The 17,237-nt window shown below is 49.2% G+C and overlaps 1 protein-coding gene and 2 long non-coding RNA genes across 3 annotated transcripts; 2 read left to right on the forward strand and 1 right to left on the reverse strand.

Moving 5' to 3' along the window:
* Nucleotides 1-669: 669 nt before the first annotated feature.
* LOC120664555 lies at nucleotides 670-2,156 on the forward strand. The gene is made up of 2 exons (XR_005670958.1): nucleotides 670-854; nucleotides 1,991-2,156. It is a non-coding gene; the product is annotated as an uncharacterized LOC120664555 (long non-coding RNA).
* Nucleotides 2,157-4,217: 2,061 nt separating this feature from the next.
* LOC120664554 lies at nucleotides 4,218-9,279 on the forward strand. The gene is made up of 2 exons (XR_005670957.1): nucleotides 4,218-8,001; nucleotides 9,114-9,279. It is a non-coding gene; the product is annotated as an uncharacterized LOC120664554 (long non-coding RNA).
* Nucleotides 9,280-11,422: 2,143 nt separating this feature from the next.
* Nucleotides 11,423-12,621, reverse strand: LOC120664556. The gene has a single exon (XM_039943819.1). It carries the CDS (start codon nucleotides 12,230-12,232, stop codon nucleotides 11,525-11,527), a length of 708 nt encoding a protein of 235 aa, XP_039799753.1. The 5' UTR covers nucleotides 12,233-12,621; the 3' UTR covers nucleotides 11,423-11,524.
* Nucleotides 12,622-17,237: the final 4,616 nt, after the last annotated feature.

The raw sequence follows: 17,237 nt of genomic DNA on the forward strand, positions 1-17,237 counted from the left end.
TTGGCTGGTCGGTGGCTGGAATTGGAAGTGCCAGGTCAATACATGTTCGCGTGATGTGATCTCTAGGGTCTAGCTACGTGCACCGTGAATTCTTGCTTGCCGGCGCATCGATGGGTGGGGCTGGATGTTGTAACGCCCCGATATTTGCCGGGGTCACCAAGGCCAATTTGGCCACGACACCGCCGAACGACGCGCGCGTTCCGCGTGTCCCGCGTTGCCGCCGTGCTGCCCCTTCCTTCTGCTGCTGCTCGCCCACTGCCCTCTCCTTCCTCTCCCTTTCTTCTTCCTCGAGCAGAGCTCGAATGAGCTCGTGCGGCTCCCGTCCACCGGCCAAATCCCCGGCCTCCGCCCCACCATCTTCAAATCGCCGCCAACCGAAGCTCCCTCACCTCTCTAGCTTCCTCCTCAGCCCCTCTGACATGAGCCCGACCGCCGCACGGCCGGGAAACAAGGATTCTCCGGCCGCCAGCCATCCATGGCCATCGAGCTCCACCTCGACGTGGAACTCCTAGCTCCGGCCACCATTTTCTTCGTCTAGCGGCTCAAATCGAAGCTAGGTGAGGCACTAATGCTCATGCTCTCCTCGTTCCAGCGCGTTCCACGAGTTTCCGCGCTCGTTTCCGAGCCATGCCGCCGCCGGCATGCTGCTGCTCGTCGCGAGCCGGCGCACGCGCCCCTGCGCCGCACCGCCGAGCGCCCCTACTCCGTCCGACCCTAATGAATCCTCCCATGGCTTCCCCGTCGTCGACCCGCCTCGCCGTCGGCGAGAGCGCCGCCGCCATCACCGCCTGTGGTACTGCTCCCGTCGCCGGCCCTCTCCGGTCGCCCCCAACCCCAACCAAGCCCACCTACAGGTAGTCCTCATCGCCCTCATACTCCCCACCCCTCCCTCGTCGCCGGGAAGCATCCCCATCGCCGGAATCGTCGTTTCCCCTTGCTGCTCTGCTTCAACTCGCGACTAGGGACTTCGTGCAGCAATTGAAACAAGTGCAGGGGGTTTTCTGCATTGTCATAGACTCATATGAATAGTATTTCAGGGACTAAATCGCTTGAAACTTTGAAAATCCATAGAAAATAGTAGAAAAATCGTAAAATAGCAAATTAAGATGTTTTGGAATCCTTGTGAGTAGATCTATGCAGTGGAATCATAATATGATGGGTGTTAGTTGAAAATATTTGCTGTAAAAATAGATTTATGCTTGTTAAGGTTTTAATGCTAGTGTTGCTTGTCTTTTTCATAACTGCAGTTATATTGCTCTAAATGATATGAAATTTTTATGGTAGGCTATTATTGTGATGTTTGCACTGTGGTAAAAATATCAAGTTAATTGAGGGTAGTATGACCGAGTTTTTGATTTAACTTGTTGAATGCTAAGTAAATAGTTTATAAATAATAGAAATGTGTAAAAATGGAAAATGTGATTCCATTGCCCTTATATGATGTTATTTTGGTCTAAAAAATATAATATGGCCATGGTCTAAAAAATATAATATGGCCATGTGTTTATAGAAAATATGAAGTTTTACATTTAACTTGCTCTCACACGATTAAGTGCAATAAAGATTTGTCTGTTTTATAATCAATAAAATATAAAACCTGAGCATGTGAAATTTATGCAGTAGACTATTAGGAGTATTGGTGATCTACTGTGATTTTGGTAGAATTTATTGTGCACTTTACATGTATGATCATATATATATGCCTATATGTCTTATTATCTAAATAAATTAAGAAAGGCTTTAGATAAATTAATTTGGGGTTGGATGCTATGTTTTCTGGTGATCATAAGTCATGTATAACATGTTAGATATTGCTCATGCAACTCTTGTTGAAGCTTGATATTATTTGTATGTTTGCTAAAGCTAGCTCATGACCTCATGCTTATGGATGCTCAGTCGTGACCTTGTGTTTGTCTTGCTTGCTCTTTTTGATGCATTGTCTATTGTACCTCTGTGCATTCATACATATGCATTATTGCACCTCATTTAGGTACGATAGATGAACCACGTGAAGGATGTGATATTGGAACCAAACACGAAGACGATGTTTGGTGGACATATCCAGAAGAGGCAAAGAACCAGGAGTACATGCTTGGACCGGAATACTCGCCAAGCGAGTGTCATCTAACAAACACTGACCTAGTGTTAATCCCAGGCAAGCCCCGGAGCATAACCTACTATTTTAACTTATGAAATGTTATATATATTTACTTGATTATGCATTAAGTTTCTAGGTGTTGGATGAAACCCTAGCTGCATGATTCCTAGGTTCCATTGGTCGGAATACTAGTATGTATATGTCGTTATCCTTGCCGTGCTAAAATTAGGATTCGGTAGAAGTCGAGTAATTTACTGTTACTCGCGAGATATATGATGTCTTTATGACTTGGTTATGGAATATTGGAATATGGAGGAAAGGAAAAGAATTGGAGACCGGACGGGAACTGTCTAGCCCCGTCTGTGTCGATTAAGGACCGTTCCGTTGTCGGCCCTGCTGATCATGTTTGATTTGTACTAACCGCATACCGGGAGTAGGAGGTAGTCGAAACCGGTAAGCCGAGTACTGCCTTGCTTCGAAAGTACAGGAACCCGCACCCAACTCCTGGGGTAGTTGAGTAGTCGCGGAGAAATGGGGATGCATATGTTTACTTTTGGTGGTCTCACGTTGAGCTCGGTTGACCATATGTCGTTGGGCTGGTTCCTGTAGTTCGAGGCGACGAGGGGAATGGTTGGTCCGTATGGTCCGACGGGGCTAATACGTGCCGTGTTGGTTAGGTCCACCTTGCAAGGTTAAATCGGATCGATTCGCCGTCAGTCGCTCTCGGACATGAGCACCTTGATCTCCGAGTCACATCGTAGTAAGGAAATGAAACGAAATGATATGATACATGTTGATGTTATTTAATCAATTATGTTTTCACATTGATTGTTATAGATCTGCAAATCATAGATGTGTAGCAACTTTATAACTATAATTTGGAGCTAAAATTTTAAAATTAAGGATCTACCCTTAGATGCTTTTCTGCAAATAAATCCACCAGCCAAAAAGCTTTGCATGTCTAGATATGTGGGCTAAGTATACCCAAAAGTCGGGTAAGTCTTGCTGAGTATTAGTATACTCAGGGTTTGTTGTTTACCCTGTTTCAGGCATAGAAGCTAACCAGGATTCGCATCAGTGGGCTCGATGTGACGTCCTCACGTGTTCATAGATATTGTTTTGTTTTATTGGTTCTCAATCAAATTTCCTTCTCTCAGGTCATATTCTCTTCCGCTGCTGTCACTTATTTTATGTAAATTCCAAATTTAAAGCTGTTTTGTAAATATTTATGTTATTTCTAATTTTGTGAAATTATATTATGCTGGTACCGTCTGTGCTCGCCGTCGCGCGAGACTTCTGGTGTGTTTCGATCGGCCTGTGGGTTGGAAACAGGCTGTTAGGTTACACTTAATTAAGCTAATGCGCCTGATGCGTTCAAATGATGGCCATTGCGCTTAATTAAGCCGTTTAACTTGGCGGTTCTGTCACAGCTGGTATCAGAGCTGAAATGCACCAGGGAGGGTACTAGCATGATTGTTTTTAGTGTTTCCAAATTTTAAAAATGAGTTTTAGAAAGATACGCTTCTTTGCGCTTAAGGGATTAGGGAAGATTAGTACGTAAGCCCTATATATTGTAAGTTGTATCAGGTGGCTCTATATAATATCAACTAATTTCCAGCACATTACATTTATGTCAAAACTTACTTTCTTGCACAACCTTTATTTAATATTGTATCGACGCATCTACTCTAAGATAAGCAAGGTAAGCATTCTTCGTAGTCCTTTAGAATAGCCCACGTGTTTCATACGTGCGCGGGTCCCGTATGATGAGCATATGAGGAGGTGATAAGGCTCCATTCAAATGAGCCTGTCGCTATCTGCCGCCTGATATGGAGTGCGGACTTCCCGCCGTGTGATTGCAATCACGGCCATCTCGTAAGGCAATGTTACGAGATGTAAATCTGTCATGCGATTGGCCATGACCGTGTACCTTGGGACACGTTTACCCTTGGGTGTCCCGTAAGGCGATTTGTACGGGAAGTGAATACGTTGCCTCGGTAACGTATGCAGCGCTGTCCATGCAGTGTTAAACGCATGGGTGCCATCTCTATAGTGGATGGTGATGTATGTGTGAATATGTGGGCAACTGCATATGCGTTACCCATGTGGCGTAGGACACATGGGGGCCGTTCGTGTGTGCTGGCACGAAGGGTCCAGTCGTGTATATATATATGTATATCATGTGATTTTTTGCAGGTACACTAACAAACGATTGCGTGAGTTAGAACGAGTACAAAACGACTAGATATATAATAGGGAGAGTACGTATGTATGCCACCGATTATTCACGTATATTGCCATATAATTATGTTGGAAAATTTGGAGAGGACGAAATTAGACGAGCATGCATCATCATATCATCATGTGTGGAGTTTTGGGTGATTTTTCTGGTGCATCCAATGCTCACTCGTTCATTAAGAGCATATATCATTGTTTTGAAATTTTGCGCTGCACTACTATCGGTCCAACTTCTAGCTATCCAAATTTTTATTTTCCTGAAAAACTTGATTATGAGAAAGATGTGAGAAATTATAGATTATATACTATAGAACTTTTAACGACCTTAGGGGAATGTTTATATGGATCTCCATACTAAACTTGGCTCCTTGATTCAGTGCCTTCTATGCTTATAGTTACGACTCAGTAGTAATGGTCAGGTCTTTCTTAACATTCTCATTATCTTTGAAAGCCCAAATAAGGGTATTATCCTAAGAAGAATCTCCTAGCCAATTTTTCTTAACATACCATCGCATGAGCTAAAATTATCCTATCTGTGGCTTAATGCCCATTCCCATTTATTCAGCTATTTCTATTTTTCCCCAATTGGTCAATATCAATTTGAGATCGTACATCCTCATTTCTGGGCCGTTCGTTCAAATGCTCAAAGATAATTCATCCTGGCTATTCTTGATGACTACACATTTCCTGTTGTTCTTATAGTGTTGATATTCGTTTATATCGATCGCCTTGATTCCTATACCTAAAATGGATCCACTTACATTCTTACTCGAATAATAATATAAATAAATTAATGACTTGATTACAGATATTATAGTCATCCTGCAGGAATGAGGTCGCACGTTTGTTGCATTACATCGTCTTGCATTGTTGGGTCGTGCTAGGTTACTGCATGATCATGGGAGACATTGGTGGTAGTTCGGCTGACTATGTGTGTTCGTGCTTTTGAGTGCGTTCTCTGGTGTCTTCCGACTTCTATAATCTCTTTCTATCCATTCGTGTTATTCGGAGTGCTATTATTGATTCTTAGGCGGTGGAGATTTCTCCCATGACCTCTAGTGCCGCGACGGAACCTAGGGCCTCGCGTGTGTGGCCACCATGCGATTGTGCTACTAGGTGCGCGCTGGTGCTTGAGTGCATGTGGACGAAACTACATCGCCAATTCTTTTTGTGAAATCTTTGGAATCATTTTTCTCTGGTTTGATCTTTTAAAGAGGTAGGCCCTACACGAATAACAGTGCGGACGGGTTGTTTAGGTTTGAGTTTCTGGGTATTGTCCACTAACGGGCATGGCATCATGTGCATCCTCAACTCATATATGCGTGCATCATACTCATGCATCTTATGGCGAGCATCACTCAAGAGCATCATTATTATGTATCATGATGTATGCATCATTGAGTCGACATCATGGCAAATGCATCATGTCATATGCACCATTTTGTTTTGTGCAAGGAACATTCCATCATGGCACTACACTGGCATTGCATTGGTATAAATGAACATATTTTACAACTAGCATCATGCAAATCATTCAGCTAATAAACTCTGAGCGGGGATGTTCCAAACACCACTCGTAAATCAATCTCTCGTACTATCCTCTCTTACTATCCATAAGTCTTGTGATGAATCTCGCCGACATTTGTTTTCCTCATGTTGTGATCTTAGCTCTATGAGAACTTGATCACCTTGTCTTATCATCATTCTTTGTTTTGTTTGATCTTTTCTTCTTGATCGGAAAACCTTACATCACTTAGTTATCCAATCTAGTTGAAGAGCCGTGCAAGAATCAAGTTCAGGTGTTTGCTTAAAAGCATCATTGTCATTCTGATGCATCCCTATCTACTTGCAAGTGGAAGCTCCTTCCTCCCTAATAGAAAATCCTGGTTTCAAAATGTGTGTGTATCCTTTTCAGTCCTATAAATGACCCTGATCAAGGTTTGGAGCTATAAACTCTTATATGCAGTGCTAGTTATAGTTGTTTGTGCTGCAAAAATCAGAATTTATGCATAATGTAGACCTTTTGTTGACTCGCTAATCCCAACTAAGTTTTCTCAATAATTGCTTATGTCTGTGGTATGCTCATGTACCTGCTGGACAAAATCATATCTGACATTCACTGTTGAACCTCTCTGTTGCTTATCTTAAAGATGATCTAGTGTAATGTTAATCTCTTTTTCTATAATGGCCTCAGCATCTTTTCCTTGTAACTCATGTCATTGCTCTGTCAGCCGAGTCTTTGGATAGTATATCGGTTTTGTTCCATGTATCCTGCTTGTTCGTTTATAGTTCTCTAAGGTTCCTGAATGGTTATCGGTCTTAATCTCCTGTTGCTGCCCAGCCGGACTGAATTTCATGTTGATTGTTAATCCGGTAATCTTGTCGGTGGACGCAAGCTGTGTGTGAAACTTAAGCAAGAGTCTTATTTCCTGCAGTCTGTGATAGTCTCTGTTTCTCTCATGTCATGCCTCCGTTTTTAGATCACCTCCTTGCTATCTCTCATTCTCATAATGCTTATCCATGCATGACCTAACTATGCTACATGAGGATTCTCGTCGTATGCTCGGTAATGGTGTTTTGATTAACGATTGATGGTGATTGTGTCCACATATATTATCTACAGTCATTCACAGCAAAAGCTGAAGCCCTGGAGCTTTTTAGTGTGGAAAAATAATTGATTAGTTCGAACAGTAGCACGGTTAATCTCCAGTTGGATAATGACAGTAGAGTTGCTATGAAACTTAGGTCTTCCAGAACCATATCGAGCAAGAAATTAGCAAATCAGCTGGCAATATTTATACCATTAAAATCAGCTATATTGATTAATCTAGAAATTAGCACCCACATCGGCTGATCCTTGTCCTTAGTTTATCTATTGTTCTCCTTTACTTCCTCTCCACTTAAATCTCGGGACGAGATTTCTTTAAGGGGGTAGGATTGTAACGCCCCGATATTTGCCGGGGTCACCAAGGCCAATTTGGCCACGACACCGCCGAACGACGCGCGCGTTCCGCGTGTCCCGCGTTGCCGCCGTGCTGCCCCTTCCTTCTGCTGCTGCTCGCCCACTGCCCTCTCCTTCCTCTCCCTTTCTTCTTCCTCGAGCAGAGCTCGAATGAGCTCGTGCGGCTCCCGTCCACCGGCCAAATCCCCGGCCTCCGCCCCACCATCTTCAAATCGCCGCCAACCGAAGCTCCCTCACCTCTCTAGCTTCCTCCTCAGCCCCTCTGACATGAGCCCGACCGCCGCACGGCCGGGAAACAAGGATTCTCCGGCCGCCAGCCATCCATGGCCATCGAGCTCCACCTCGACGTGGAACTCCTAGCTCCGGCCACCATTTTCTTCGTCTAGCGGCTCAAATCGAAGCTAGGTGAGGCACTAATGCTCATGCTCTCCTCGTTCCAGCGCGTTCCACGAGTTTCCGCGCTCGTTTCCGAGCCATGCCGCCGCTGGCATGCTGCTGCTCGTCGCGAGCCGGGCGCACGCGCCCCTGCGCCGCACCGCCGAGCGCCCCTACTCCGTCCGACCCTAATGAATCCTCCCATGGCTTCCCCGTCGTCGACCCGCCTCGCCGTCGGCGAGAGCGCCGCCGCCATCACCGCCTGTGGTACTGCTCCCGTCGCCGGCCCTCTCCGGTCGCCCCCAACCCCAACCAAGCCCACCTACAGGTAGTCCTCATCGCCCTCATACTCCCCCACCCCTCCCTCGTCGCCGGGAAGCATCCCCATCGCCGGAATCGTCGTTTCCCCTTGCTGCTCTGCTTCAACTCGCGACTAGGGACTTCGTGCAGCAATTGAAACAAGTGCAGGGGGTTTTCTGCATTGTCATAGACTCATATGAATAGTATTTCAGGGACTAAATCGCTTGAAACTTTGAAAATCCATAGAAAATAGTAGAAAAATCGTAAAATAGCAAATTAAGATGTTTTGGAATCCTTGTGAGTAGATCTATGCAGTGGAATCATAATATGATGGGTGTTAGTTGAAAATATTTGCTGTAAAAATAGATTTATGCTTGTTAAGGTTTTAATGCTAGTGTTGCTTGTCTTTTTCATAACTGCAGTTATATTGCTCTAAATGATATGAAATTTTTATGGTAGGCTATTATTGTGATGTTTGCACTGTGGTAAAAATATCAAGTTAATTGAGGGTAGTATGACCGAGTTTTTGATTTAACTTGTCGAATGCTAAGTAAATAGTTTATAAATAATAGAAATGTGTAAAAATGGAAAATGTGATTCCATTGCCCTTATATGATGTTATTTTGGTCTAAAAAATATAATATGGCCATGTGTTTATAGAAAATATGAAGTTTTACATTTAACTTGCTCTCACACGATTAAGTGCAATAAAGATTTGTCTGTTTTATAATCAATAAAATATAAAACCTGAGCATGTGAAATTTATGCAGTAGACTATTAGGAGTATTGGTGATCTACTGTGATTTTGGTAGAATTTATTGTGCACTTTACATGTATGATCATATATATATGCCTATATGTCTTATTATCTAAATAAATTAAGAAAGGCTTTAGATAAATTAATTTGGGGTTGGATGCTATGTTTTCTGGTGATCATAAGTCATGTATAACATGTTAGATATTGCTCATGCAACTCTTGTTGAAGCTTGATATTATTTGTATGTTTGCTAAAGCTAGCTCATGACCTCATGCTTATGGATGCTCAGTCGTGACCTTGTGTTTGTCTTGCTTGCTCTTTTTGATGCATTGTCTATTGTACCTCTGTGCATTCATACATATGCATTATTGCACCTCATTTAGGTACGATAGATGAACCACGTGAAGGATGTGATATTGGAACCAAACACGAAGACGATGTTTGGTGGACATATCCAGAAGAGGCAAAGAACCAGGAGTACATGCTTGGACCGGAATACTCGCCAAGCGAGTGTCATCTAACAAACACTGACCTAGTGTTAATCCCAGGCAAGCCCCGGAGCATAACCTACTATTTTAACTTATGAAATGTTATATATATTTACTTGATTATGCATTAAGTTTCTAGGTGTTGGATGAAACCCTAGCTGCATGATTCCTAGGTTCCATTGGTCGGAATACTAGTATGTATATGTCGTTATCCTTGCCGTGCTAAAATTAGGATTCGGTAGAAGTCGAGTAATTTACTGTTACTCGCGAGATATATGATGTCTTTATGACTTGGTTATGGAATATTGGAATATGGAGGAAAGGAAAAGAATTGGAGACCGGACGGGAACTGTCTAGCCCCGTCTGTGTCGATTAAGGACCGTTCCGTTGTCGGCCCTGCTGATCATGTTTGATTTGTACTAACCGCATACCGGGAGTAGGAGGTAGTCGAAACCGGTAAGCCGAGTACTGCCTTGCTTCGAAAGTACAGGAACCCGCACCCAACTCCTGGGGTAGTTGAGTAGTCGCGGAGAAATGGGGATGCATATGTTTACTTTTGGTGGTCTCACGTTGAGCTCGGTTGACCATATGTCGTTGGGCTGGTTCCTGTAGTTCGAGGCGACGAGGGGAATGGTTGGTCCGTATGGTCCGACGGGGCTAATACGTGCCGTGTTGGTTAGGTCCACCTTGCAAGGTTAAATCGGATCGATTCGCCGTCAGTCGCTCTCGGACATGAGCACCTTGATCTCCGAGTCACATCGTAGTAAGGAAATGAAACGAAATGATATGATACATGTTGATGTTATTTAATCAATTATGTTTTCACATTGATTGTTATAGATCTGCAAATCATAGATGTGTAGCAACTTTATAACTATAATTTGGAGCTAAAATTTTAAAATTAAGGATCTACCCTTAGATGCTTTTCTGCAAATAAATCCACCAGCCAAAAAGCTTTGCATGTCTAGATATGTGGGCTAAGTATACCCAAAAGTCGGGTAAGTCTTGCTGAGTATTAGTATACTCAGGGTTTGTTGTTTACCCTGTTTCAGGCATAGAAGCTAACCAGGATTCGCATCAGTGGGCTCGATGTGACGTCCTCACGTGTTCATAGATATTGTTTTGTTTTATTGGTTCTCAATCAAATTTCCTTCTCTCAGGTCATATTCTCTTCCGCTGCTGTCACTTATTTTATGTAAATTCCAAATTTAAAGCTGTTTTGTAAATATTTATGTTATTTCTAATTTTGTGAAATTATATTATGCTGGTACCGTCTGTGCTCGCCGTCGCGCGAGACTTCTGGTGTGTTTCGATCGGCCTGTGGGTTGGAAACAGGCTGTTAGGTTACACTTAATTAAGCTAATGCGCCTGATGCGTTCAAATGATGTCCATTGCGCTTAATTAAGCCGTTTAACTTGGCGGTTCCGTCACAGATGTCCAAGTCGCGTCAGCTTTGAAATGGTCTAGCTCGGCGGGTCACGGTCCTTGTCGAGGCTCCAGGGAATTTAATAATCTTCAGCTGCCAAAACTACACCGCTTCCTATATGGTCTTGGTCATGGAACTGGAACCTGGCTGGCCCGTGCGGCGGACACACAGTCACACACACACAGCCTGCTTCAGCCGTTTTGCGCGGTTGGGTCAATCTGCTGCCTGCCACGGTGCCACCACGGCAAATGCAATTATGCAACGAACCAGTTTTTTTTTTTTTGATAGGTAACGAACCAGTTTTAGGATGGAAGTCAGCATGAGTGCATGACAACATTTGTTTCTGGATGTGAAATCGCTTCAGGGTCGACGACGGATTCGCTGCAGCCTGCAGTTGGGCGCGGCCCAGTGCTTCATGTCGGCCCACTTTCCAAACGCCAACAAAAAGTAAGAAACCGGAATAAGGCCTGACAAGTGGACCGGTCGACCGAGATGTGATTTGAATGGCAAAATGCAACTACAGCCACCTCAAGCTGGATTACTCGAAGAACATAGGGGGAAAAATGATTTCGATTTTCGAATCTTCAGTAAACTCCCGGAGTTCAAGAGCGTTTTCTTCGGATTTTGTAGGATCCACGAGGATACTTTTCCGGATGTGTTCCGGACTTGCAACCAAACTGGAGAGCTGGCTCAGGCGCGAGCACGATCCTGAACAATCGTGCCCGCTCATGAACGATCCGGAACAGCCGGCTGCTTCCTCTTTCGGGATCTTGTATTCTTGTGCAGAAAGGTTGTACTACGAAATCACACGCTGAATAATGGTCACTTTCGTACTTCAGAAACGTGTCGAACAGGCCTAGCCCCTGTACCTGTACTTCACTCAAAGCCGTGGTACACTTGTACTGCAGCTAAGTTCACGCAACGGAACGGCAGCTCGTACGTTCACTCCGAGCGAGCAGTCGTACGCGCCCCACGCCTCCCTCGCTCTCGCGCGGTCGCGCCACGTGAAAAAAGTAAAACGAAAGGAGCTTGGACCTTTGTACTTTCGCGAACATTTCTTTTCTGAAACTGCTCGATCAACTCCGCCTTCAAAATTCCAAAACTTTACAAGAAAGTTCGTCAAAGGGAGAAGCAGCCCGTGCCAGGGCGCGGCGACAGGAAAGGAGGCAACACCGAGTCCGGTGCGGGCGCCTGCAGGGCCGCCGCCGAGATTGCCATTGAGACGGCTGCCGAACCTCCTGCGCGCGGACGCGCGCGGCAAGTTCTCCGGCACGACGTTCTCCAGCGAGTTGGCGCGCCACGCCGGGCACGGCCTGCGGTCGCTCCACCGCGGCGGAGCCCGCGGGGTGCCCACGGCCGCGGCGACGTCGCCGGACCTCGAGGCGACCGCGCCGTCCCGCGCCAGTGCCAGGGCCATGTCGGCGCCGCCGCCGCCATCCGCCATCCCCACCACGGCGCACGCCGCCGCGGCGGCGAACGCACGGCGCAGCGACGATGGCACGCCCGACGACGACCAGCGAGCAGCACTGGCAGCGCCCTTGGGCGGAGCAGGAGGCCCGATGCAGCAGCTGATGGAGGAAGCCGCCATTCTAGCTTCAAGCGCTGAAATTGGCGGCACGCCGGCACACAGGAGGAAGAGTGATGTTGCGATGCTACTGGTCTGCTGCCTGGTGGCTCGTTTGAGCACGGAAGCAATATTATAGGGCTTCCCATGGGAAAGAGCTGATTGGATAGATCAGAGCCGTTCACCCAGACGTGGACGTTGGATTTTTACAAGCGGTATTTGATTCACTTTTTTTAACTACAAAAAATTCTGACCACGGGTGGCATGTACCATCGTGTAGTGGGCCCCGCTCGGTTAGATATTTGGACCTGGTTTAGTTGCGCTGTAAAATTTTTGCACATTTGAAGTTTTAGACGTAGACTAATTTCAAACTAATTACAGAACTCGTCTATAAATTACGAGATAAATTTGTTAAAACTAATTAATCTGTCGTTAGCACATATGTACTATAGTAATTTATGGTGATCGTTCCGTAAATTGTGCCGTAAGCTGCGAGATCGGCTGGGCCCAATTTACGGTGATGAAGTGGGCCTCCGAAGCTTACGGTTTCATCTCCGATCCTGACCCATCTAAACCCTTCTGCTGCACTACGGCGGCCAGGTGTCCAGCGGCGAACCTCACCACTGTAACGACCCGGCCCGGGATAACGGCTAAGATCTACTCTTCAAGTTGAGTAAACCACACCTACTAATTAATCCTCTTGCGCTTTCGTCCTCGCTTCGCGCAAAAAAAATCGATCCGGAATTAATTAGCTTCCCGCGACCGGCTATTTTAGCTGGTCTGTTCCGTTCTCAACTTTCAGTATGGGATCATCGTTCCGAGCTACAGTGTCCCGCGATGAACAGTACACCGGCGCTACAGCACCAGACGTGCTACAGTACCCGAGCTACAGCACCCCCCCGAGATTGGGTCCGGCCCAATCCAGCTACAGTGTTCGAGCTACAGTACCCCCGTCTGCTACAGTAACCTCGGCCCAGCACTATTCATTTTTGGCCCACTGGCCCAATGGGCTGATCTGTTACAATCACCCACCCTTTAGGATTCGACGTCCTCGTCGAATCATCGAACCAGCTTACCCATACGGGACAGGAACAGGATCTCCTCTCTTGGCTCACGACTGTATGTCCTAGTGCCAATCAACACATGTACACGTCTGTGCGTCCAGTGCTAACGGCGCATCCTCGATGCCCGCGCGCACTGACCCGCACACGCCCGTGTACATGCTGGGCCCGTGACCCACACCTACTCGTGAAACCGCGAGAGTCGGCTCTGATATCACTGTAACGACCCGGCCCGGGATAACGGCTAAGATCTACTCTTCAAGTTGAGTAAACCACACCTACTAATTAATCCTCTTGCGCTTTCGTCCTCGCTTCGCGCAAAAAAAATCGATCCGGAATTAATTAGTTTCCCGCGACCGGCTATTTAAGCTGGCCTGTTCCGTTCTCAACTTTCAGTATGGGATCATCGTTCCGAGCTACAGTGTCCCGCGATGAACAGTACACCGGCGCTACAGCACCAGACGTGCTACAGTACCCGAGCTACAGCACCCCCCGAGATTGGGTCCGGCCCAATCCAGCTACAGTGTTCGAGCTACAGTACCCCCCGTCTGCTACAGTAACCTCGGCCCAGCACTATTCATTTTTGGCCCACTGGCCCAATGGGCTGATCTGTTACAATCACCCACCCTTTAGGATTCGACGTCCTCGTCGAATCATCGAACCAGCTTACCCATACGGGACAGGAACAGGATCTCCTCTCTTGGCTCACGACTGTATGTCCTAGTGCCAATCAACACATGTACACGTCTGTGCGTCCAGTGCTAACGGCGCATCCTCGATGCCTGCGCGCACTGACCCGCACACGCCCGTGTACATGCTGGGCCCGTGACCCACACCTACCCGTGAAACCGCGAGAGTCGGCTCTGATACCACTGTAACGACCCGGCCCGGGATAACGGCTAAGATCTACTCTGCAAGTGTAGCCTTACTGTAGGATAGTTGGGTAGGATGACCAACATAGATCTTTAGGCTAACCTTGGGTTGAGAATTCTTTTGTGGCTCAGTAGTTCGAGTCATGTAGGATAACCCTCCTAGTGTGGTGTGTAGCCGGGTCGTGTAAGACCCCGTAGTGGTGTGTTGTAGGGGCGTTTGTGAACCTTTCTCCCATGTTAGTTTGTTGCCGTAGCACGGCTTGGGTTGTACTGAACCTTGTTCCAGCTGAAGCAGCGTGGCTGCTTATTGTAAAATTTTACTCCCGTAATGATCGTTTCTGTCAGTGTGTGAATTTTCAGATTTGAGTTGTGTTTTGATCGTCTTCGAATCTGAAATATTGTTGAGCGAGGTTTAGTTTTGCATACGTTAGAACTACTCTGGACGAAAATTGTTGAGTGAGACGGTTCCAACCGAAGCAAGTAAATTTAATTCCCTTGGTGAACCATCTCGCGAGAGAAATGATTCATGCCGTGTGTTGATTGAATTTTTCATCAGAGAAAAAGTGACAACTGCTCTGCACAGCTATTTTCTGTAACGACCCGGCCCGGGATAACGGCTAAGATCTACTCTTCAAGTTGAGTAAACCACACCTACTAATTAATCCTCTTGCGCTTTCGTCCTCGCTTCGCGCAAAAAAAATCGATCCGGAATTAATTAGCTTCCCGCGACCGGCTATTTAAGCTGCTCTGTTCCGTTCTCAACTTTCAGTATGGGATCATCGTTCCGAGATACAGTGTCCCGCGGTACCAGACGTGCTACAGTACCGAGCTACAGTACCCGAGATTGGGGCCCGGCCCAATCCAGCTACAGTACCCCCGTCTGCTACAGTAACCTCGGCCCAGCACTATTCATTTTTGGCCCACTGGCCCAATGGGCTGATCTGTTACAACCACATGCACGCTGTTTCGATGCCACAACTCCCAGTGCCCGCTGCATGAGTTTAGCGTTGGGTTTTGGACCTGGTCAGATGTTCGCGTATGCGCGGTAGGGGCAGGCCCGTTGAAGGCCATGAGCAAAGTGGTGACCATTTCGGCCGTAGCCTATCTGCACTCATCGTACTCTAAATTTATCTTATAAATAGAATATTCCGTTCTGGCCATCCATATTCTCTACTCTATATTCAGTTCTCCTGCACTCGTTCATTCTCTATCTCATCCTCTATCTCAACTAACCATCGGTAGGGCCCACGCGTCATACTCTATCTACCTCTCTCCCTTTCCCCGTCGCTCCCTCCTCATTCTCTCCCACCCCGACCGCCGCCTCCCAGAGCGCCCCGTCTCCGGCGAGCGGCCATGCCCCCTCCCTCCGCCGGCACCCCTCCTCTGCATCGCCCGCCGGTGAGCCACGGGCCGCGCCGCACCCCTCCCCTGCATCCCACGTCGGTGAGCGGCGGGCCTCGCGGCGGAGCTCCCTCCCCGGATCCGCGCACCGCACCGAGTGGGCGAGCTCCGCGACATCGTGGGCGGGCGGGCCTGCGCCGCCGCGGGTGAGCCGGCCGAGCAGGCGCGACCCTCCCCTGCGCAGGCCGAGGTCCATCCACTCCTCCCGGCCCTCCCTCCGCTCGCCCGCGCACGCCGGCCTCCCCGTGGCGGCAGGGGACCGGCGCGGCCGCTGCGGGGCGCGCGCGTCGGCAGCCCCGGCGAGGCCACGGCGGGGCGCGCGCGACCACGGCCGCGGCGGGGCGGCCTGCACGGCTGCGTGCTCGAGACTCGGCGCACGGCGGGGCGACCAGCGCGGCGGCGTGCTCAAGCCTCGGCGCCCGGCGGCGGCGCGACCGGCCTCCTTGCGGTGGAGGCGCGGCCGACTTGTACGGAGCGGGGCATGTGGCAGAAGAATAGGAAGTGCGCGGAGCGGCGGCGATAGGCCCGCGGGACGGATGGCGCGCGCGGCTCGAGGGCGGCCAGAGCGTGCGGCCGGATCCAGCGCCCCTCCTCCCGCGGCGCTCGAGCTCGTCCAGGGCGCGGCGGCGGAGGCCATGGCGCGCGGCGGCGACGTGCGGCTGCGGCAGCGGATCTGCGCTGGGCCATGGCGGCGGCGCGCGGGACAGCGCGCGCCGCGCGGGCATGCGTGCGAGCCCCTCCTCCTCAGCCTCCTCACTGTGCCGGCAGCCAAGCTCCACCGCCCCCTCCTTCTCCCTCCTCCCTCCCCCTCGATCTGCGCGAGATCGAGCTCGGCTGGCGGCGCGCGGTATTCTTCGGCAAAGGGCGTGGCGCGGAGGCCGGCGGAGCAGGGGCCCCGCCCCCAGCAGTGGGTCTCGCAGCTGCGCGGGGCGGGCAAGGCGGGGCCTCGCGCTGGCGGCGCCAGACCTCGCGCGGGCGGCGGTGCGAAGGTGCGGGTGGGGCAAGGGAGCTCGCGGCGCGCGGCGAGGCCGTCCTCCTCCCTCGCCGGCGTGCGGCTCTCGAGCTCGACCTCCGCTGCCTTCTCGACCTCCGCCGCCTCGAACTCGAGGTCGAGCTCGGCCCCTCCCTCCGGCCGGGTGCTCGCCGGCTGTCTCCGTTCGCCGGTCCGCCCGCTCTGCGCCGGGGCCGGGGCAGTTGGGATGGCGCGTGGATGGAGTCAAGGTGGGCCCAGCGCAGGCGTAGCGGACGCTCGCTTGTCCCCTGGGAATTCCGGACGGCGGCTCGTCCGGGACGATACCGGACGGCTTTGCCGCCCCCGCTGCGAGAAAATTTCCGGTAAAGAGATACTATAAAATCGCGTACCGGACATCTTACAGGACCCAGTGCGGGTAGCCTTAGAGCAACTCAAGCCCACTTCCTATTTGAGCCCCTGCTCCATTTTTTATGAGTTTTGGAGGAATTTCTATTCCAGCAGGGTCCCCAAATTGACTCCCATTTTGAGTGGGCTCTCAAACAACAGTCTCAAGCCCCTAGGAAAAGGAGGGCCCAATCATCCCTCCCATCCCATCGCCCCAACGCCTCCTCGCCCCGCGCCGCCGGCCGCCACCCCGTCGCCCTCGGCCGGCCCGGCACGCCTCCACCCCGCCATCCTCGCCCCATCGGCTCCCCGCCCCACCGGCGCGCCGGCCGCCACCC

Source organism: Panicum virgatum, chromosome 3N, assembly GCF_016808335.1.
Source record: "Panicum virgatum strain AP13 chromosome 3N, P.virgatum_v5, whole genome shotgun sequence".
NCBI classification, from domain to species: domain Eukaryota; kingdom Viridiplantae; phylum Streptophyta; class Magnoliopsida; order Poales; family Poaceae; genus Panicum; species Panicum virgatum.